This window comes from Micromys minutus (assembly GCF_963924665.1).
Source record: "Micromys minutus genome assembly, chromosome: 20".
In the NCBI taxonomy this organism is placed as follows: Eukaryota; Metazoa; Chordata; class Mammalia; order Rodentia; family Muridae; genus Micromys; species Micromys minutus.
In genome coordinates, this window is record NC_137955.1 from 19,036,179 (window position 1) to 19,061,709 (window position 25,531).

At 34.3% G+C, this 25,531-nt stretch overlaps 1 protein-coding gene across 6 annotated transcripts in view; it reads left to right on the forward strand.

Annotated features, from left to right (window-relative positions):
- The window catches only part of HCN1 (hyperpolarization activated cyclic nucleotide gated potassium channel 1), a gene marked incomplete at both ends in the record, with an annotated part of 345,716 nt that overhangs the window by 262,900 nt on the left and 57,285 nt on the right, over positions 1-25,531 (forward strand). For all 6 annotated transcript variants that reach the window (XM_080933839.1, XM_080933840.1, XM_080933841.1 and 3 more), the window contains one exon: positions 22,457-22,603. In XM_080933839.1, coding sequence (XP_080789965.1) covers positions 22,457-22,603 — 147 coding nt within the window. The remainder of the gene's footprint in view (positions 1-22,456; positions 22,604-25,531) is intronic.

A 25,531-nucleotide genomic window follows, 5' to 3' on the forward strand; every position in this document is an offset into this window, starting at 1 on the left:
TAACCTGGAGCTAGTCAAAGTTTTCTTGGTGTGTAAAGATTAAACATAATGGTTTTTCATTTTCTTTTTTTTAATACAAAGAAGTTATATTTAGAAATATTTATATACATATATCCACATAACAATAGTTAATGAAAACTAGCAGTTAAATTGAAATAGAGCAAAGGGGATATTGGGAGATAGTATGGAGGGTAAAGGAAAGGGAAGAATGATATAATTATAATATCATCTCAAAATAAAAGTAAAATGAACTAATTTTGAATGTCCATATGTATTTGATAATATGCCCATCGAGAGGAGCTTAGGTAGAAAATAGGGCCGGGCAAGATTTGACAGTCTTAAGGATCCTTCAATGGAATGTCTTTTCCAAGTAGCCAAACATATTTTTTTCTTTTGAAAAGAGAAAAGATTTCCCTTGCCACAAACTTTGCTTTAAACATTCCATTGCTTTGATTACACATGATGTTTACCTAAGTTACTTGTACTTGAGAGCTCTAAGACTCTTCCTAGATCAAGTGAGACTTTATTCACCAGAATGTTATATTACCCTCTGTAGCCAAGAAAGGATATAGGAAGGCCCTTTTGTCTGATGTATATATTTAAGCCCCAAATATGAACACATCTGCGTTGTGAACCTGAGGCTACCAAAGTTCTTATGTGAGGCAGTCGCTGAGGCTGATGTTAAATATGTTTACATTAACTCTAATATATAAATTGTTATGGAAAGTCACTTATTTAACTTTTCCAAATATTATCACATATATCAACAAAAATTGCCTTTAATTATCCAGTATTTTGTTTTACATGTATATAAATACATTGCTTCTTAAAGGCCAGAATTATTTATATTTAACTATATATTTTTATGTATTATGAAATCTCACTTTGGTTGTCAAGACAATAAAGAATTACTGAGATTATAAGTTCTAGTCTTAGTCTCCATAGTAGCTGGGATGAGTATTTATTTATGTACCATTTTTTGCCTAAAGACAGATAACATTTTAGAAAATATGTTGTTATATCTTTTCTTTTCTTTTCTTTTCTTTTTTTTTGGAATTCTGAGATGGATCACTTCCCTCCTGCTCCTAAAGGATTCATTTTTTAATGTGATAGTCAACAGGGCTGAAGCAAATTTTTAGCTACTGAGTTGATAGAATGTTCTGCTTCATGGCCTTGTGGAACTTCTTGCCTCATAAAGCATTCAGAGCATTAATTGTAAATATATATATATATATATATATATATATATATATATATATATATATATATATATATTAACAGTGAGCAAGATATGATACAGCTCGACCTAGACTGCTGTGTCTATGATCAAATGAATCATAAATTCTTGCTGATAGAAGTAGTAACACAAATAGAACTCCATCAGCGTCATTCATAGGCACATCAAATGAATAAAATACTATAAGTATATTATTTCACGGAATTGGTGAGATCCAAGTAGTCATCAGAGAAAAATAATGTGTTCACTAAGTATCAAAATCTTCTATCTAGTAAACGTATATTTATTGAATGATTACCTGTGTGACATCTGTTATGAAAGGCTGGAAAACAGTGGACAAATAGACATATTACTGTCCCTTCTGAAGTGTCTTGGAGCTCAGTAGGTGAGAATAGGAAAGCTAAACCACTAATATCAACACTCATGGGAAGCTCCGTATTGTGAAGACTTTTAATTTTAAGTGTGATAAAAGTAATGTAACAGCATGACAAGATATTGTAAAATTCCTGTATTATTTATGTTCAATGAAAGTACGAAAAAATAAGAGACTGTATTTAAGAGACCTTAAGGGTAAGTAAAGAGAAGACATTGCATTGAGCCCTATACAGATACCTTTTTGAAAATGGCGGTTAGGATTCAAGAACATCAAGCCAAGTATGACTGAACCTCAGACAAAGATGACATGGGAAATAGAGAGTGACAAAGGGAGGCTGAGAGAGGCAGTGCAGACCTCAGTGATCATAATGTAGCTCAGCTAAGCCTGCAGTATCTGCTTAGCATACGGATCACAAAAGTGACAATAATAAAATTGCCCTGGCATTTTTAACAAGTGTCAATGATGTGCATAAACACGTAAGAAAAAATGTAAATAGCCTCTTGTTCTTTGATGTCAAGCGAATGGTTAGTTTTATAGTTATAGTGTAGTGTTAACAGGCATACATATTACACAAGGAAGGAATATTATCCAAACTCTCACATAGTGTATGCCTGTGGTCAGTGGAAACTATGCTGGGCAAATGCTAACTTTATACAAGAAATGACCTAACCCAGTGTCTTCAGAAACAAACACAATCCCCAGCTGGTACTCCAGCTTGGAGGCTCTCCAAATTTTTATTGTGTATCATTTTTACTGAGTTTGTGAAATAAGTATTCTTGGGCCAGACTACAAGTTTCTGCCTCATTAAGTTTGGATTATGACTTACACACTTTTATTTTCAGGAGATCCCAGATTCTACTAACCTGCTTTCTTATCTGGATGTCTGAATCTGCCACAGACATGTCTCTCTTCCAGATAATGATAATGGAAAGAAAATGGGACACACACATCACATTTTATTAATTAAACAACTTTAATTTTAAAAATAGAGATAAATGTACAGATTTTAAAAGCATTTTTGGATAAAACTATATAAATATATTTTTGTCAGTACGTGATTTTTTTAAAGAATTGATAGTATGCATTGAAATCTTTTTAGTTACAATGAGCATAAAGTACATGTAAAACAAAATGTAACATGGAAATAGTCAAAGTTTTCTTGGTGTGCAATGATTAAACATAATCGGTTTTAAATACCAAGAATTGCCACAAGGCTACATTATTAGAAACAGTGACTTTACAAATTCCTAGGCAAATGGATGAATCTAGAGAATATAATCCTGAGTGAGGTAACCCAGTCACAAAAGAACAGACAGAATATGCAGTCACTGACAATTGGATGCTAACCCCAGAAAGCTCTGACTACTCAAGAAACAACTCACAGACCACATGATGCTCAAAAAATAAAAAAGAAAGAAAGAAAGGAAGGAAGGAAGGAAGGAAGGAAGGAAGGAAGAAAGAAAGAAAGAAAGAATGCCCACAAAGTGGAAGTTTCAGTCCTTAGGAAACAAATGTGTATAGCACCTCTCAGAGTGTGGTACACTTGGACCTTAAATCATTAATAATTCAAGAACATACATCTCTTCTATTTCCATTCCACCAATGAGAATGTAGCCATGTTGGACCATCTGTTAAAGGCTAGGCTCACAACCAAAAATAAAGAGAATGTAGTCACACTATTGAAACAGGCTGAGAAGTTGACAGCTCTGTGATTAGCCAATAATTATTTCCAGAGAAACAGTGTTAGAGAAAAGATTGAAATGAGAGATCAGTATCCTCTGCTGGAGATGTAATACCAATATCAACTCTGAGAGGCAGCAAAATGCTTCTGTTTTCCTTGGGAAGCCCTGCACTGTGTGACAAGATGTAATTAGTCTATGTGATATCTCAGACCAGTGAGATGAGGGGACCCATTAAGATTTCAGATTCCTCTACAGTATGAGAAAATGGAACACGGGAGGTGTGAAATACTCAGTGCAACAGAAAAATAGAGCACAGAGCAGAACTGACCTAAGATCATGTTATTGGAGTGCTTTCTCAGCTCTGATCTTCTAATCAGATCTGGAAATGATTCATACATTATTAAAGGAATGTATTTACATTAACACAGATACCACTGCTGTTAAAGCTGTTATACAAACCTCAAATATACAATTATTTGTATGTATACAAATGATTACTTACTTTAACCTAACATTTCAGTTATGATCCAACTGTTTATTCTAAAGGCCGAACTAAGGTTTTTCCTTTCCTTTTCAGTGAATGTTTGTATAAAACTAAATTATAATTTATGGGTCACAAATACTATTGTAACTATTTTTTGTCAGTCAGAAATTTATATCAAGAATTGTGGTAGAAAAAAATCATAAGCCAAATTAATATAAAGTTTTTTCATTTTTATTTAAATATACCAGTATTTTACTTAAATGTTCCATTTTTAGATAATTGAATAAAATGCCCCTAATTCATTGCTTAAGATTTTTCAAGTAGCGTACTCTCAAATATTATTCTAAGTTAACACTACAATTAATAAAAGAAATATTTGAAATGTTACTTAAACAACTGTGTGCCAAGCTCCATTAAACTTCTTAAGTTGCATACTTAATAAAAGTAACAGTCAACTCTAGTATTATAGGTATTTAGTGATATTTAGAGAGGATCCTAGAATTCATTGAACCATTTAAATATTATTTTTCAGAAATACCTCAAATGGTATGGATTCAAATTGCTAGATTAGTGACTTCTAGCTCAGAGTTACACCCCTTAAGGATAATATCAAAACTCTTAAAGTTTGGAACATAGACAACAGTGGTGATACATAAACAAGAAGTGATGGAGGGGTTAGAGTTCCAGAGAAAAGACAACTTTAAATGGGGTAAAGAGAAAAAGATAAAGAGTAAACGAGTAAAAGATACCATTCTTGTGCCAAGATTCCTTGTAGAATAGTTGCATAACATTCCACTGGCTTAGAGAAGCTTCTGATTTGAAGATGTTAGTCCTCATCTGTGTCCCTGCAAACTCTGATCAAAGTGTAAAATGATCTTACTGCAGTGAAAATCCTCTTAGTGACAAACAGATTGTTGAACTGCTAGTCCTAGAAGTGGAAAGTACAGGCTTGAGCATCACATAATGGCTGTACCCTGCAAAGGAAATAGGCACACCTAATCAGTCTCTTAGAATGCAAGCAGAATATGATTATTGCGTCATGTTGATTTCTGGATTATCCAAAGGTTTTATGATTTAATTTAATCATTACCACCTAATTTATCCAGATATTTTTCACACAATGTTTCTAAGGACTTAACAGAAAAGGAATGTCAATTACAGTAGAGATATACTTTAAGAACATGGGGTGTTGAGACACAATGTTAGAGACGTTGTCCAGCCTGCTGGAATTCAGCTCCAAGCACTATGAAAAAAAAATTGTAAATATTAGCACATAAGAAAAATTACCATAAACTTGAAAGAAATTGTCAGCAGGTTTATTTATATTAAAGTATGTTAAGTTTGCATATGTGTGACATACATGTGTGTGTCCACATACATGTGCTAGTGTGATTGCCCATTTGTGGAGGCAAGTGTCTTCCTTTATGCTTCCTTAGAAAAGTCCATCCCTGCTTCAGCATTAGGCCATGGAGATGTACTTATTTATTTATTCCTAGGCTGTGGGGCTATGTGCCTGGGCCCCACATGGAGATTTCTGGTCTGGTTAGATGTGTGGGTTTAGGCGAAGGGAAGAGGGACTCGAGAAGGAGAAGGGGGACCACTTCCGCAGCCCTGTGGTGCTGCCCTGTCTTCATTTCTACCAATCTGGGCTAATCCAGTCGATGACTCCGGTGCGGGGTACAGGAGAGTCTCCAGAGAGGAGATCTCTTCCCAAGTGGCAGTGTTACTGCTCTTAAGACAGAAACTCTCAGACAATGGATTGATTCCTGTACACCTTTAATTTTGGACAGGCCTCATATATAGAGTTTTCGGATGGTTCAGAGTTTGACAATAGGTACTTCCTATTGGTTTGGCCTGAGGACTTAGGTATACACCATCTACATATTGGTAATCCTACTTCTGTCTTGAGCCTATGAATGAGGGCTTTGGGATGTGATTGTTCTGTCCTGAGCCTACATCATATGCTCACCTGTAGAGGAGGGATTTGGAGTGTGGCTGATCTGGCTTGAGTCTACCTCATATCCTCACCTATGGAGGAAGGACTTGGGGTGTGACCTATGCAACTCAAACCTAACTACAGGGGGCTGGAAGGGGCTGTAGCTGAGTGAGTTGTGCCTGATCTCCTGGGAGACAAGGAAGATTCCTAAATTCCTGATGGTCCCAGGACTTCAACTTATCTCCACCAAGAATCAGGGTACCCTTCACCACCAATTGTTCCTCACTAGGCCTTATGTTAGGCTTGCTCCCCAATTAACATTTAACTTATATTAATCATTTATACTATCTCTTATCTGCCATGTGGCTGGTTGATGCTCCTCAGTTTCATAAGTTTGATTTCCTCCAAGACTGGGTGGCAAGTATCCTATACCTAACTTTTCCCAGAGTTCCTCTCAATCTGCCAGATGTCCCACCTTCTATTCTCTTCTATTTGCTATGGGCCATAAACTTCTCATTTTAACCAACAGAAGGTGCCTTTAATAGGAAAGACAGGACAGAGACATTCTCTCACCCAGTGCATACAAACATTATCAGTACAACCTTGGTTTTTTGAGAAATAGATTCCAAGTTTGCTTTCACTCTGGCTTCCACATTAAGATCACAGGCACTCATTACACTGTTTATATTTATGCGGGGGTGCATGGAATCTGATGTCAGCTCTGGCAGTAAGCCATCTCTGCAACTACAGTCAACTTGGAGGCTTTTAAGTATGTGATATGTCAAAGAAATTTAGGATTTCCTCCCACAAATAATAATACAAAAGGAGTTAGTTTACAAATTTTAAAGGTAGAAAAATCGAAGCTTAAGTGGATTATAATTTTTTTCGAGGCCACAAAGCATTTTCTTCTTTAGAAAACAGTTATAATAAATTTCAAGTGTACTCTACAGTAAGCTCTATAAGTTTCTCAGAAGTGTAAATTCTTCTCTACCATCAATTGAACAGCCTGGAAATACTACCTGTATTTACAAAGGAAATAAAATGTTCTTGTATATTTTGCTATGAAAACATTGGTTAAAAAGTATTAAATACTCTTATGTTATCTAGAAATATCCCATGTTACTTTAAACAGATAAACATGAATATAATGTTTATAGTGTGTCATATAATTATAACTCATTTGCAGATTTATAAAACAGTTTGAAATTTTCAAAACACATACTTATGATTTAAAATTAAAATATTGATTATTTCGGAAAATTGGTGTAAAATTATAATTACTTCAAAGGTGAGTTAAAGACTGAAATATGCCAAAGTTATTAGAACACAGCTGTAATAACAAAAGGTCATGTAACATAAAGGCAGACCAATCAAAATCACACCCGATTTCTCAACAGAAACTATGAAAGCTAGAAGATCCTGGACAGATATCGTGCAGACCCTAAGAAAACACAAGTGTCAGCCTAGGCTGCTATACCCAGAAAACTCGCAATCATTATTGATGGAGAGACCAAGATATTACAGGAGAAAACTAAATTTACACAATATCTGACCACAAACCCAGCACTACAAAAAAAATTATAGGTGGAAAACCCAATACAAAGAGGGAAACTACATTCTAGTAAAAACAAGAAAATACTTAAGCAAGAAAACCAAAAGAAGAAAGACACACAGGCACAATTCTACCTCTAAAAGCAAAAATAGCAGGAAAAAGCAACCACTATTCCTTAATATCCATTAACATAAATGGACTCAATTCCCCAATAAAAAGACTTAGGCTATCAGACTGGATACATAAACAGAATACAGCATTTTGCTGCATACAGGAAACTCATCTCAGAGACAAAGACAGACACTATTTCAGAATAAAAGGTTGGGACAAAAACCTTCCAAGCAAACGGCCCCAAGAAACAAGCTGGAGTGGCCATTCCAATATCGAATAAAGTGTATTTTCAACCAGAAGTTATCAAAAAAGATAAGGAAGGACACATTTTACTCATTAAAACAAATTTGTCAGGAGGAACTCTCAATTCTTAACATATATACTCCAAAAAAAGAGCACCCATATTCAAAAAAGAAACCCTACTAAAGCTCAAAAAATTAATTGCACCCCATACAATAATAGTGGAAGACCTCAACACCCCACTCTTATCAATGGGCAGATTATGTAAACAGAAACTGAACAAGGACACAGTGAAACTAGCAGAGGTTTTAAACCAATTAATTAATAGACATCTACAGAACATTTCATCCAAAAACAAAAAAATACACCTTCTTCACAGCACCTCACGGCACCTTCTCCAAAATTGACCACATAATTGGACACAGAACAAGCCTCAATCGATATAAGAAGATTGAAATACTCCCATGCATCCTATAAGATCACCATGTTCTAAGAAAGAGAACAAAAACCCCATATATACATGGAAACTAAACAATGCTTATTGAATAATACCATAGTCAAAGAAAAAAGAAAGAAAGAAATTAAGGATTTTCTAGGATTTAATGAAAATGAAAACACAACATACCCAAACCTATGGGATTCAATGAAAGCAGCACTGAGAGGAAAACTCATAGCTCTGAGAATTTCAAAAAAAAAAAAAAAAAAAAAAAAAAAAACTGCAGAGAGCATACACTAGCAACTTGACAGCACACTTAAAAGCTCTAGAACAAAAGGAAGCAGATACACACAAGCGGAGTAGACAGCAAGAAATAATCAAACTTATGGCAGAAATAGACCAAATAGAAACAAAAAGAACCACTGAAAGAATCAATAAAACCAAGAGCTGGTTCTTTGAGAAAATTAACATGATTGTTTAAACCCTTATCCAGAATAACTAGAGGGCAAAGAGAGAGTATCCAAATTAACAAATTCAGAAAGGAAAGTAGAGACATAATAAATGACACTCAGGAAATTCAAGAAATCATCAGATCCTACTACAAGGCCTATACTCAACAAGGCTGGAAAATCTGGAGGAAATGTATGAATTCCTAGACAGATACCAGATACTAAAGTTAAACCAGGACCAGGTAAACCATCTAAATAATCCCATAACACCTAAAGAAATAGAAGCAATCATCAAAAGTCTCCCAACCAAAGAAAGCCCAGGTCCAGATGGGTTCAGTGCAGAATTCTATCAGACATTTATTGATGACCTAATACCAATACTCTCCAAACTATTCAACAAAATAGAGTCAGATAGAAAACTACCTAACTCATTTTTCGAGGCCATAATAACCCTCGTTCCTAAACCACACGAACACCCTACAAGAAAAGAGAACTTCAGACGAATCTCACTTATGAACATTGGTGTAATTAAACTATTAGAAGAGAAAGTAGGAAAAACCTTAGAACACATAGGCACAGGAGAATATTTCTTGAACAGAACACCAATGACTTGTGCTCTAAGTTCAAATATCAACCATTGGGAATTATGAGATTGTATAGTTTCTTTAAGTCTAAGGACACTGTCAAGAAAACAAAATAGCAGCCAACAGATTGGGATAAGATGTTTACCAACCCCACATCTGATAGAGGCCTAATATCCAAGGTATACAATGAACTCAAGAAGTTAGACACCAGAGAATCAAACAACCCTATTTAAAATGGGGTACAGAGCTAAACAAAAAGTTCTCAATTGAGAAATATCAAATGGCTGAGAAGCGTCTAAGGAAGTGCTCAACATCCTTAGTCATCAGGGAAATGCAAATCAAAACAACCCTGAGATCCCACCCCACACCAGTCAGAATGGCTAAGATCAAAAATTCAGATGACACCAGATCCTGGAGAGAATGAGGAGAAAGAAGAACACTTCTCCACTATTAGTGGGGTTGTTAACTGGTACGACCACTCTGGAAATCAGTCTGGTGGTTCCTCAGAAAACTGGACATAGTACTACCTGAAGACCCAGTTATTCCACTTCTGGGCATATACCCCAGTGATGCTCCAACATACAACATAGACACATGCACCACAATGTTCATAGCAGCCCTATTTATAATAGACAGAAGCTAGAAAGAACCCTGATGTCCTTCAAGTGAGTAATGGAAACAGAAATTGCAGTACACTTACACAATGGTGTGCTACTAAGCTATTAGAAACAATGAATTTATGAAATTCCTCATCTAATGGATGGAAGTACAAACTATGATCTTTGGTGAGGTAACTTAGTCACAAAATAACATGCATTGTATGCACGCACAAGTAGTGGATAAAAACCCCTAAAAACTCCGAATACCCAAGAAATTGTTCACAGACCTTATGAAGCTCAAAAAGAAGGAAGGCCAAAATGTAGATGCCTCAGTCCTTCTTAGAAGGGAGAACAACACACGCATAGGAGGAAATACCTGGTCAAATTGCGGAGCAGGGATTGAAGTAAAAAAAAAAAAAAAAAAAAAAAAAAAAAAAAAAAAACATTCAGAGGCTGCATCACCTTGGAAACCACCCCATATGCAGCCAACAAACCCAAACACTGTTATTGATGCCAAGAAGTACTATTTGTCAGGAACCAGGTAGGGATACCTCCACAAATATAGGCCTGCTGGTATCATACAGAGATACAGCTGAGAATGCTTGTAGCTAATCATTGGATCGAATACAGGGACTCCAATCCTGGTGCTAAATAAAGGACTGAAGGGCTTGCAAAGTCATGGGAAGAAAAACCATATCTACCAACCAAACCCTCCACAATTCTCAGGGACTAAAACACCAACCACTGAGCACACACGGAGAGACCCATGTCCCCAGTTGCATATATAGCAGATGAGAACAGTGTCTGTCATCAATGTGAGAAGAGACCTTTTTCCAGTGTAAGGGAATGCTGAGTCACTGAGCTGGAGAAGGTGACTGGGAGAGGATGCACCTTTGTTGGGACAAGTGGGGGGAGATAGGATTAAGATCGGGAAAGATGATAACATGTGTAATGTAAATACAGAGAGTATCTAATAAGAAAATAGAATTTAGAGAACTGGCGTTGTTCCTGACATCTACTAACTAGATGTAAAACCTGTGAAAATGAATTTGCCACTCTGGGCTTCTTCTTCTCATCTGTGAAATGAGAGGATTGGAAACCATTTTCTCCATGGTGCCCTCAAGCTCTCACTCTCTCTCTTACACTAAATATATGTTAATCTCTTTGACAGGATCCAAAAGACACTTGAAGTGTCTTCTGGGTCATCGTTATGCACATAATTCATTAATGTGTAATGCTGTCTGGGGACTTAGTACAAAGAGACCATGTCTCTTAGAATAACCTGACCATTTATATTCCATATTAATGACCTGAATTACTTCTGCCAAGAATTATTTCTCAAACTAAATACCATCTTTCTATACCACACAGTTGGGTGATTTTTTTCCCCATAACTTTTGGTTTTTAGAGCTATGACTAATTGGTTGTACCATTATGTATACTTCATGACACCCAATCACAAGACCACCTGATATTTCGAACACAGAGTCATACCTAAATTAAAATTTCCATGAGTCACAGGAATAGGTGTCAATATGTAGTTACAAGGAGTCTTTGTATATTTTTGTCTCTTCAAATACGTAACATTTTTAATTGGCTTTACCAAGAATCAACAACTGTTCTAAAAGTTTGTTTTTTGCAAGCACTCTAATTACTAAGGCTGTAAAGAATAGGCTGCAGGTGATTCTGCACACACACACACACACACACACACAGAGAGAGAGAGAGAGAGAGAGAGAGGCCTTAAAAGTAATTGGAAAGTTACAGAAAAAATAAGCAATGAAGAAAAAGAGACCATATCACAAAAGAGCTAAAGAAATGCCTGCAGCAAAGTGCAAGAGAAAACAGTGGAGAAATCATGAAACTTCAGATTTAAGAGTATAGGGAATGAGAAATTAAAACACTCAGAAAGGCAACTCAAACCTGGGGAGAATCCAGAAATGTCTACTAGAGCTCGTCCAAAGTTTATTTCTCCCAAGGATTGTGAGGAATCACCCATGACAATTTAAACTATGCTTAATAAACTTTATTTATTGTCTCAGGAAAACAGAGGGGTTCTGCTGATAGACATGCCCATTGTGGATTGCAGACCCCTTCACCTGGGACATTAAGGGATCACAAAGAAATATTTTATGTATATTTTACGTTAAAAGTATAACCTATTTATCAGGACTTTTATCTCTTGCCTGTTGATCTCTCTTAGCATATCGTGAATGCATCTGGGTTTGTGCTTTTGCAGTAAATTGCTTCAAATTCAAACGTTCATGCCCCGGGAAGCTGACATTCATTTGGTACTTCTGTATGCCAGATCCTATTTTATTCTTCAATGCCTTCTCTGTAACGCATTGTACCGCTTTATGAAGGAACAGAAGATAGAGAGTCAAGTTACTTCTTTAAGGCATGAAATAAATAGGGGAAAGATGTGAAATTCAAATTTACGTTTGTTCTCCAAACATCTCTTGGACATCTAAAAGGGAGCCATGGATAATGGGATTAGTCTTCTTCCTAGGTGTTCATTAGTACCTCAAATATTGCCAAGGTTCCAAAGTCATTTTTAAATGACCAAACTTGTTCCTACTAACAATTAACAGAATGAAACTGTCTCAAGTATGTTAGAAGACAAAAAATTAACTAGTAGTCAAATGAGAATGTACACAACTCTCCCGAGCTATTAGAGCCTTTGAAAGAAATCTAAGGTTTCTCTGCTTTCATTATTGGCTTTAACCATTTTTTTAATCTAGGGTTGTCCACTTTTTCTTCAGCACTTCTGTGAAGGCTAACACTCCATCAAGCATGCATGTATACTTTGAAATTTTTTGCTATACATATTAAGCTGTCTATGGATCAGAAACATAGTTTGCTGGCTTCTGCATACCTGCTGTAGCTCCCAGTTAGGTTCCCTACTTTTGCCTGGTGAACTGGAATTACCCAATTAGATACATAGTTTAACTCTTATATGGTCGATAGTAAGATTCAACATTTTTAAGTCCTTGTCTGTCTCATTTTTCTTATATGCCAGACTTCTGAAGTCATTACCTTTATTCTGATCTGAGTAGAGAAGTCGTTTAAAAATCTGTAAGAAATAATAATGTCAGAAGCAGCTGGTTTTTCATTTGCTTGCATCACTATTATGCAGCCATTCATACACATAAATATGAGCACTGGACAAGTGTTCTGGACACAATGAAGTAGCCTCTGACTTGAGCAATGTGATTCAGATATTTCTCAGGATGCTCATGGACACACATACAAAAACCATTCATCTTATCATCAAAGTAGTCAGAAGACCAAGTGCACTTTGAAAGCTTTAAATCATTACAGGAAAATTGTCCTTAATATTATAATTGCCCAAGACAGCATTAAATTGATAGGTCGAAAAAATACCCATAATGCACATCTTTGCCTATACAGGGTATCACTTGAATCTATATGTATAGTAACTTCTTATTTTTGTTTTACTTTTGTTTTTCTGCATTATTATATCAATGAATGTTTGAAAACAAAAGCATCTCGAAAATGAATGTATTTATAGAAAGTCACTAAAATAATTAACAATATTAATGTTGTTCATTTACTGAACACTCTTGCTGCACTCAGCATTTTTACATTTTTCAGATTTTATGTGCATAACATAGCTTTTTTCCCAATATTTTTACGTTTTACTTAGCCAATAGTAACATTCAACAAGACACTAGAAATTTGTTTCATATCTGCTGTAGCTGACAAACTCTATAACCTTATGAGACTATGTAGTTTTCAGTTTTGTGTTTTTATGGGATTTCTGTGTGCAAATATGTGTCTCGATGTCGATAAGAATTTCTGATGTTTCAGTGGGTTATGTTTCTGTTTGTTTTGTTTATTCTGCTTTGTTTGCTTTTGTTTTATATTATTAGTAATTATTATTACTTAGCTGTGTATTTGTTTTCAGGGCAGGAGGAAAGAATATAGATTTATAGATTTGGATAGAAAGAGGGGCTATGAATTGGGGAATTGGAAGATCGGACACAACAGTTGAAATGTATTGTATTGAAAATTTTATTTTCAATGAAAGAAAAACATAAAAGAAGTTTGTAGAGAAATATGAAAAGAGCAAAAAAATCGAATGCATGCAGAATGTCAGAGGCACTGGGAAGATGTGTGCGTGGGTGTGCTTTATAGTGTCATGCTTGATCACATTTTAAGAGTCTTTTGGTTTTGCAGACAGTATGGGGATAGATCAGCCACAGCCATCAAAACAAAACAACACATACTACTTGCCTCTTGCAAACTAAGAATATAAAAGAGAATGAACAGAAGACATATTTGTGATTATAGTGAACAGTAAACTGCTCAAGAAAAGTAAATATTAAAAATTCTGAGCATCAAAAATATCTATGCCGATGCTACTATGCACCAACTTGACTGTTCTTACAATATTTCTTATATATTCATTGAATTTAAAAGTTCAGAAGAGCTATAAAGTGGTGTGTATGAATGTTGTCTTCTAACCAGACCTGTGGTGATGACATTATGATATTAGCATGGGCTCACGTTGATTTTCTTTTAGCATTCAAAATAAGAATAGGCCAGGACACAATTTTTTGAAAAGGAGTCTTATTATGTGGCCCAGACCATGCTGTATTGAAGATTCTTTATTAAAGGAATATGCCACCAGCAACACACAACTGGAGTATTATTTTCAAGGTATAATAATTAACATATATGATGAAATTTGTTAAGTTACAAGTAACTTCATAGTAGCTTACCAATTCCAACTTAATTATCTCTTCTGTTCAAAAACATTTTTAACTCTTTTAACTTAAAAACACTCATTTTTATAATTATAATTTTTTAAGATGGAATTTTTTATAATTTTAAAAGCTGAAAATATTTATAATTTTTATGAAAATTATGATTTTATAATTGAAAAATAGAAGCTATTGAATTTTTAAACAACAGTATATATACTAATTTTTTTCATCATTAGGCATTTTTTTCTCATAAGTTCACTCACTTCTTAGTTTGTTGTTGTTACTTACATACAGATAGAATATTATACATGCTTTCTTACACTTCTCACTCTTTCTGTTTCAAACAAAAATACTACAATAATAATGACAGATAAACAAATTTTGTACATAGAGTAAATTGTTTACATATGTGTGTGTGTGTGTGTGTGTGTGTACACACACATATACATATATATAAACATTTCACAGTGATTATCATGAATGGTGATCCAGTGTCTGCAAATAAATGAATAAGTATCACACTGGGAAGAGATAATTCCAGAAAAAATACACTGGATTTTTCTGTAGCAATATTTCCTGCAAAGATCTGAGCCGCAAACTATGCTGTGATATTTCTAGTTTTATGGGGAAGATGGGTATTTACTATTTACCAACAAGATAAGCCACATATGTTCAGAAAGACATAATCATCTGTAGAAGACCTGTGGGTCACTTCTTATGTACACAAAGGAAAAATTAAAACAAAGGCTTATAAAGATGTCTGAATAAACTTCAAATGCTTACTTTATAATTATGATTTGTTAAATTTATGTATTTACATTGGCTTTTTCCTCCCATTCACTATATTGGAAGGCAAAATCAGGAAAATGTTAATATCTTCACTATGTAACTTACTGTGTAATGACCTCATTTCTTAGCTTCTAAATAACCAGAAATTCTTTTATCACAGAAATTAAAAGTCACCGGGTAAGAATAATTGAATATATGTCTTATAAACAAGAACTGCCTTGCTCCAATTTCTTTAGAAATAATACTTGGCAAACTAATCTGAACACATTTTTTTTATATTTCATACACAAAGTTGTAGATATTTTTAATGGCAGGATTAAATCAGATAATGTGAATTCAATAAATATATAAATAAGTACCATATTAAAATATTCTTGCTAATAAACAGATATAATGTTTGTAAATCAGAGATTTAGATGAAATAATAAATGCTTTGTATTTTGTTACATTTAAAGTAATGTGTTATTATTAGTGTCTGATGTGAAGGTTTGTACACAAATTCAAATATCATAAATTATATTTTAAAATTATTGATATTATTTAAGTTTACCAGGTTGAGTAACTAGAGTGCATTGTATGCCTATGAACTGACAAAAAACACAATTTATTTCAACAAATTTTAAAACTTTAAAAGGTCCTCTTTTAAAATATGTCTATAATATCTTTAACATTGATAGCCATTAATAATAAACTAACCCAACTGTCAGCCTCTATTGGGAAATAATCTCCTCTTCCATGATCACTGATACCATTAATTTAACTAATATGTGACAAGCATTATAATTTTCATTTTTCAGTTGATGTATAAAAGTATTGACTCCTTTTTACTGAATCCTGGAAATATATATATATAATGTATATCACTTATCATTTTAGTCTTTCCATCTTCCCATCCCCATGTGAGCTTGCAAATGTGGAACATTTAACCCTGACATTTTTACTTGTCAGTGCCACCCACTTTCCATGACTGCTTGTTTTTTCATCTCCCTCCACACATTCATTCAGCTTTGCCTGCACAAGACTTGGTCAATAAAGACTCCCTGAGGCTAAACTCCAAGTTTCAGAAATATAGTCACTCAAATCTCAGAATCATTCTTAAATTCTATACGTTGGTGTACTTTACAATAATGTAAAGGAAGAAAATTTAGGAATTAAAGATAATTCAAGGAATTTTAGGAAATAATTCAGAATTTAGAATATATGAAAATTGCAGGAGAATATAGAGAAACAGGGAACACAGGAATGGTAAAAAAAACACATAAAGATGATATGTATGTGAAATAAATGATAAATCTAGTTTAGTATAATGGTAAAACTCAAATTCAGAAGCTCAGCATCCAATTCAAGTTGTTCAGCCATGATTTTATAAATGTATCATCAATCAAGACTGAGATGTGAATTAACATGACCATTCCTCAAAATAAGTTAAAAGTGGAACTTGTATGGGTTGAGGTGATGACCCAAAGTAGTGAAGCACTTGCCAGGACTAGAGCAACCTGGAGCTTGCTGGCCAACCACTCAAGCCAAATTTTGGAGCAAAAAGCTTTATCTCAAAGATATAACAATGCATAGTTGTGAGAGACATGCAACAGTAGCTGCTGACTTCCATATGTTTGCATGCATGTGGGTATGTATACATGCACATGTATGTAATACCACCTTGCAAAAGTTCCAGACATACAGTCCTTGGTATATATCTACAAAGGATCAGAGACAGCTTAAAATAGCGAATCTTGCATTGCCATCTATATCTTTACAGTATTTCCAATAGTCAAGTTAAGAAACAGCCCAGATGGTCTTCAACACATGAATGGAAAAAGAAAATGTGGTATATTCAAACTGCAGTTTTACTCACCCATAAAGAAGAAATTGAAATTACATCATTTGTAGGAAAATGGTTTGGACTGAACATAATCATATTAACTGAAATCATGAGTCTCATAAAAAAAAAAAAAAAAAAAAAAAAAAAAAAACAGGAATTATATTTTCTGTCATCTGGAAGCTAGTTAAGAGAAGAACATGGGAATAGAAGGTGAGCACCCTAAGAATGTGGAAGGGACATAGAAGAATGGGTGGGGGTAAGGAAAGTTCCTAATAAAACCTATTATTCAAGTTTCCTAATATAACCAGTTGCTTTATACAGCAATAGTTGGTGAAATGCTTTATTGCAAGTTTAACACTTTTCATCGATAAAAGAATCGTTAAACTTATCCCACAAACTCTTTCTTTCATGTGTCTTGGAAGGTTTGTTTCAGTGAATTCAACATAGATGTAAGATAAACTGACAAGAAGTTTTCTAAGGAAATTACAGTAGCTATGAGGTTATAGAGACCAATGTTACAACTAATCTTGCAAATTATAACATGATTTAAAGATCCAACAAACAATAAATATCAAGAATATTGAGCATTCCACTTGGCTTTGTGACCAATATTCACTTTGTTTTAGACAAAAGAAGCATTATGGATTTTGAATTTCAGTTCTGAGTACGAGATCAAAGTCTCCATTTAGAAACAGTGAATTAGAAACAGAAAATTTGAAACTTTTAATGTATAATTACAATTTTAAGCAATAAACTAATGTGCTATGTAGTTTTACAGAGAAGATCATGGGAAGAATGAAACACTATTATAATAATTATCAAGTGCTAAAGAAGGTTTGAGATATGGAAGATGGATAAATACACTCTTATGTCTACTAACCAGTAATATATGCCTGAAGTTATCCACAAAGAAACAGAAGCAATCACTGCAGAGTAATAGGTCCTAAATATCTCTGTACGTGGGCAAAGACTGCTTGGTTTGAGAATGCACTATTATCATTCAAAATAAATGTGCTTGATGTCTTTTGTATTTAATACTATGCATATATTACTTCTACATATTCTAATTTTGCAAAATTTAAAATAGAATATAATTTTAAGTAGGAATTAAAGTAACTTATTTAATTATAATGGGTGTTATTTTTGTTAATATATGTTAAGAAAAAATTGCACCTATGCTTTATATAAATATTTTGGTGGCTAGTAAATGCACTGAGTAATTTTCAAAAAATTCTATATTGCTAGAACTAACACAAACATTGACAGTCTTCGTTTTTAGACCTTTTGAGCTTCCATAAAATTTCTCACATTTTATTTATCTTTTTCTCTAAATACAACTACATGTCTTCTTCAAAGACTTATTTTTGTTGGCCAACTAGCATGGCCGTGATATTGCACGTATTTTGGGAAATCTTATGTGTCAGCTTCCATTTCTCACAAGTGTTAGATCCTAACAGAGATAGATGTCTGCCTAATATCTAAGCTCATATTCACTGCCCTGGATGCTTTTCAACACTCTCCATTCATTGGCCACTCTCCCAAAACTCTGGGATCTGCTTCTTATATTTTTGTATTCTGCTTTTGTTTAGTTTTGTTTTAACGATCCTTCAAACTTACATAGTTATTATCCATATCCTTAACTTGAACCTCTTCCCTAGCTTAACTTCTTTTAAAATGCCACGTTTTCTTCTTGCCAGCTTTCTCCTTAGTTGACACACCATCCCTTGGTCTCTTAGTCATCAATGACGTGCGCATTTCCTTCTCTGAGTGCCTGACCTACATATAAACATGGCCAAGTGCCATCAGCCACTTAAACTTAGCTTTCCAAAAACTGATTTTACTTTTCCCCTGCTCTCACTCAGATATGCCTCCTATGTCCTAAGATAACCCAGTACGTGACACAGAGAAGTGACTAGAAAATTCAATGTTTGTTAAGCTTCGAGTTGCTGTGTCCTGAATGTAGATGTCTCATTCAGGAGATCTGGGTAGAGGCTACAAATATATAATCCTAAGAAGATTCTAATTGCTAGTGGTTCCTGGTAATTTTTTAAGAATTGATCCAGGACTGTGAATGCAGAGCATTTGGTAAGAGCATGTGCTCTGCAAGCATGATACTTAAGTTCGCATCTTTAGATCTGATATAACAATCCAGGGATGTGATATATGTAAACCTAGCCTTATGGGAGAAAGATAAATGGATATAGAGAGCTCACTTACCAGTGAGACTACCTAAAATGACAAGCTCATTCAGAAAGAGATCCTGTCTAAAGACTATAAGGTTGAGAGCAATAGAGGTAGACATTGGCATAAATATTTACACATTCTTATGCATACACACATATGCACACTTATATGGGCACATGCATACATGTACAGGACATATGCACACATGAACATACACTTATTGTTTTGAACAGACTGTTTTCAGATAAATTATTTCACAGCTGTCAGATAAATAATTGCTAGGCAAAGTTTATTATTAAGTAATATACGCTGTAGAATCAAAATAAACTCAATATGAGTAAGCTGCAATTACTATCTATAGAGCTTTGGAATAGTAAAGTAAAATGGACTCATTCAAATGAATATCTTCTTAAGAGAATAATTTGAAATACAGAAAAAAAGGGGCCTTTAAGAGGAAATGTAACTTTATTCAACCAAGATTATGTTTTACAAAATAAAAGAGTTTTTGTATAATGCTTTCTTTTTGCTAAGTGACAATTTTTCATTTTATAAATGGACAAAAAGCAGATTTTTTATACACCTAGATCTTACATCTAGCCAGTGATTTCATTAGCAAGTAAAGTAGTATGCTTTTTCATGCTGCGTTTCCCATATCTGAGACTCATGGCAAGGAAGAAGACAGGTAAAACATCAAAAGTTTCAAGATTACATATTCAGTGTTCCAATCGGTTGGGTGCCAGTCCATTATTGAATCAAAGCAGAGATGAATAAAGAAAAATCAAACCATTGTTCTGCCAGTAGCATCCCACATCCATGGCTGCATACTAGTGTTTGGGAGAGCCATCAGCCTTGGAACTGGACCCTTTAATTATTATTATTTTTTAATAGTAGATATTTGCAGAACTCTCTGGGCTGCAGACTATATCCCATAATAACATTGTTTAAAATTACAGTACACAATAAAACAGGAGAAAGATGTTGTCAACCAGTACTCCCAAAACAAGCATCCCTTCATGGGCCCAATTTTTGACAACTGTGGTATACCGAGTGTTTGTCTTAACAATCACAGGGCCATCACTTTGGGGCTAAGTATGCATCTCTAGTAAAAAAGCTAAAATCAAGATTATCCCGCATAGTTCCGGACCCTAAACATTGTGTTATAATCTGAATCCCTCCTCTACTGCCAAAGAACATTTCCAGAAATACAGACCGACTGGAATGTAGCTTTCTACTTGCATTATCTTGAGTAAGAGTCTGTAGTTGCTGAACTGGTCATGTATCACCAGCATAGGGGAGGATGGAGGCAGATAGAATCTCAAATATTTTGATGGAAGCTACCAGAGCATATAGATGTTTGAATTCTTTATCGAAATTCAGTGAATGCATTTCTCACCTAATTCCTGGACATCACTTACACACAATGAAGGTGAAGATGCATAAGGTAAAATGTTTTGTCGTGCTGCTTCGGAAGGAGGGATGCAGGCTTCCAACCTTCAAACGCTTCAAACAAGCCTTTCAAAAAATTACAAATGGCATAGTTATTGAATGGAGGAATGTTTGTGACTGAGTAGTATTACGGTTCAGGATAATCATTTATAAAGTTGACTCTTTGGGTAACACATAAAAAGATTTTCTGCTATAAATAGGAAAGTTAAAAAAATTACATGACTTGATGCTTAAACTGTTGCTTAGTGGTGTTTTTCACTAGTGCCTAATCACAGGTAGAGTGATTATATTCATGAAATAAAGGACATAGACCTTTAGTCAGAACTCTGTTATCAGAACAAGGACATAAATATGTCATTTGTGTTTTATTTGACCAATGATCCTAAATCTTCCTAGTGCAGTGACCTCTTAATCAAATTTCTCATGTTGTTGTAACCCCCAACCATGAAATAACTCTGTTGCTACTTCAGAACTGTAATTTTGCTACAGTTATACATTGTAATGTATAAATCCGAAGTATATTTAATATGCGACACTGGAGTGGGGGTCGTGACCTACTGGCTGATAACTACTGAAAGAAAGAAATCATTTCAGTAATATTACCCAATGTAAAATCATGAATTGGATTGTATATTGGTTTGGTCATCACTGCAATAAAATTAATTCATTGCTTTTGAGTCATGTTTTTTTTTTTCGCACATGGCTTCAATCCCAACAATTCTGAGACAGAAATAGGCAGATCTCTGTTGAGTTTGAAATTAGGCTGATTGAAACCACCCAGAACTGCAATGGTCCTTTCTCAGCATACATATATTCTCTCTTTGTGTTGTTGTCAAAGTATAGTATTTTTGAATATCTGAATTAGAAACACTAGAGAATCTATTCCAAAGTTTAATGTATACGTGATCCACGGTGAGCCTTTTTTTAAAAAAAGCTATGAATTCAACACCTGGAATTCTCTTCCAAGAGTTTCTCAGACAAATATCTGTGTTCTTATATATTTTTATGAGCTGGTTTGTGATCTTAGCTGAATTTTGTATTTGCTTATATAAATATAAAAGACTCATCAGAGAAGTCAGCTGTGGAGTTACATCTAAAAATGGACTTTGCCAAGAGCCATTTTCTTCCCTGGTCTTATAAACAATCAACTTTAAAAATTAGTTAAATAAAATTAAATATCTCGATTACAGTCTACCTATAAAATTTCTGGAGAACTAGTCTCATGCTGATTTCCTCTTCCATCCCAAGTTGGAGCCTTCTTTTATGTACTCTGTTTTCTCAACATCTTTTATCACTTAAGAATCTATGATCATCAGAGAGCTGTCAAATTATTTGCCTCTAAATGCAAGTTTTAACTAGATTCAGACATAAGTCGGAAGTCTAAGACTAAAGTCCTTTACTATAGGAAAAGTACAAAATTTCTCTTTCAAATGAAAAGACAGGCAGTGTGTTGAATTTTTCTAGAACTCAACTAGTAAAGCATAACACCCACTCTAACATTTTTATTCAGACCCCATCATTTTTGTTTCAGAGACACACACCTAAACTAGCACTAACTTGCTGACATGCCTTTTCTCCACATCCCATTCTTTTCAAGATATTGACCACCTATGTAAAAATCTTTAGACATTATGACACCTACAAGTACCATAGACCTTAGTGAACTAATTATTGCATTGGCAAGGATTTATTCTTTTTGTTACAAATTATTTCAAAGTCATTGAATATAGTTCAGTAACACACTAGGATGGTTGCTAAAATGACCTAACTGTGTTTCTATTTTTCTCCCTTCTGTATAGTATAAGCAAGTTGAACAATACATGTCATTCCACAAGTTACCAGCTGACATGCGCCAGAAGATACATGATTACTATGAGCATCGATACCAAGGCAAGATCTTTGATGAGGAAAATATTCTCAGTGAACTTAATGATCCTCTGAGAGAGGTAAGATTTACCCCTTTGATCCTCATGGCACATTGTTATTATTTGTTTTACTGTTCTAGACAGTCCTTTGGTCTATTTTGTGTCTTTACTTAAAAGAATAATCAGATCTACATGCTAATACATCAATTGTGCCTTTACATATCCCTTCAGTTTCTTATCTAAGAGACTTCTAATCATTTCCAAAGAAGTATCAGAATCTCATTCCTTCATGACTCTTATTCTAGTTTATGTATTCTTTGCTCTCAGAAGTATATGCTGTGGCTAGATTTGCCCTCATGTCCCCATTTTTTAATGCTAACCAACAGTGTTCACTTATTCGGGTATGCATTGTTTAGAATTTATCCTCCCTCTCCTACAGTTTCTCTGCTCATCCTAGGCACCCTGGTTAGGAGATAATAGCCTGCTTTCAGAAGCCAACTCAGAGAATTCCCTTAAGATATCCTGCAGCACCCAAGGGAACTCATTGCAACACATCATGTTCTCATCCCTTCCCCAAACTCTTCCCTCTGCCATTAGTTGCTTCATTCATAAACCCACCGTGGATGCTCGTCATTCCTTCATCAAACAGTACTTTACTGTCTATTTCCCTATTACAAAACTTCCTCTGAATTTTCTGTGTAATGGTTATATTCCAGTTTGATAATCAAGTATTTACAACAATCTGTAGTCATTAAAAATTTTCAAAGTCCCACTGGTGATGAATCCTCCCTCTCTGAGCTGTTTCAAGCATTTTGCTACATTGCTAACAAGGCACAAGCCCTGCTCTTTTCATTATTATTATTATTATTATTATTATTATTATTATTATTATTATTATTATTATTATTATTATTTGCTGTTCCTCTTTATTCTGAAATACCAACTGAAGCTTTGTGGTTTTAATCCCTGCCTCTGAACTTATTCCATCAATTTATTTCATCACACATTTTTAGTCTATGCATTTTAACTCTAAGTGTTTTCATGAATTCCATTTTCTTAAAAGCTATATGATATGGCCTGGCACCATAGAAATTATGTAATGAAGTCATTACCCCCCCCTACCTTTTTTTCAGCAAAAAACACTAACTTTTAAAATCTTTCTGTAAAAATTTAGTTACTCTTTCAGGTCACTTTGAATGTAAAATTTGAGTTCTATTTTAAATCTTCTTTTATAACCTGTGCTCTGCAAATCCTATCTCTGATTTACATTCGTAACACATCTCACATGCAGGCCTTGCTCTCTGCTGGTGTTGCCCAGAACTCCCAGTTCCTTCTTAGTTTTCCCTAGGCTTGAACTAGGTTCTCTTTACTGTCATTTGAAACAACAGAATGATCCTTTCTGTACATTCCTTCAATTCTCTGCTCAGTAAAATATCTGGTTGTTACATTATGAATTAAATCTTTCCATACTCAAATTCCAGCTACTTTTACAAGTTTTAACCTCTGCAAAGTGATCTGTAGCCAAGGTGGATAGTTTATAGTTATTCAGCAACATCAAAAATGATAATGTTTATGTTATCATAGATGGTATGTATTCTTGAAATGATTCTCTTTTGTTGACAGTCTGCTTCAAACCACATTTTATCTCTTTCTTCTTTTATACAAGGCTCAATCTATTCTTTTCCCCCTGAACCCAAAGCACTTAGTCTATTATCCTAATATACTACTTTTTGCTTACTTTTCTATTGCTCTTTTTTATCTCTTTACCTTTTCCTTGAAACGTCCTTAACCATAAGAATCCCTTGATCTGTATTTTACTTTTGTTTAGTACAATGCTTTATGCATTTAACATAAATTAAACAATACGAATATTTTTGTCTCGACATTTTTCATTCATAGCAGTTGCTACCTCCACTAAAATTTATTTTCCAAATTGAAAGCTATAAAATGTGCAGAAGGGTTCTGAAAATAAAATAAACATCAGTTATTATATTGTTATTACTTAGTTCTCCTAGTTCTTTTCAGTAGATTTTCTGAATTTATTGCCTCTTTCATGACTGCAAACCTTTTAAAGAAACAACCTGTGTCATAATCACATTTCTATCTCTAATGATCAGGATGTACCAATAACTCATAAAATGTTTACTGAGTAGATGAATTTTATAATAATCATGAATAAAAAAAACAAACTCGGAAAATGGTTGATTCATAAAATTACAAGTCCATTCACCATCCCTATAAAATGGAAAATAAAAATTTCACTGAAATTAGAATGACACAAAAATAAATAACTGAATGTTTTAATGAGTATTTAAAGGGTCAGTAAAAGTAATGTGGAAGAACAATGACTGTCCTCATTAGCCTGATGTGTCAGATTAACCGATTAGAGTCATCTGAGAGAAGAGCTTCTGCTGAGGAGTTGTCTAGATCAGATAAGCCTGTGGGCATGGTGATTGGAATGGGCTGTTGCATCCTTATGCAAGAACTCCTCAGAATGAGCCTGGGAATATGCCAACAAGCCGCATATCTTTTTTCTTCAAATTTTTACCTTACTTGCTGAAATAGGGACTTTTACATGCATTTTATAAGTCAGATAAACCCTCTTGTCTCCCAAGTTACTTTGAGTCATAGTATTTTAACACAGCAACAGACATCAACCTAGAACAATAACAAATATCATTACTGAAATAAAATAAGTTTAAAAAAACCCGAACATGTTTTGAACAAATATTCAATTATAGTGAAATTTACGTGATTTATCTTTTCTTTATGTTAGAGACTAATTGCTGAAAATGTTTAACAAATAATTAGCTCCTGCACATTGTTCAAGTCTTGATACTAATGTTAGTTTATCAAAGAATTCTTCTCTGGGCGACTCATCCAGGTGAGCTTCTCTGTAGACATTCTCAATCACATTTTCTGTACAGTCACTGATTTACCTTGCATTTTCTTAAGGTTTATTTGGGACTTCTCTGTCTTGTCATGCAATGAGCTTTAGAAAGAGGGAAC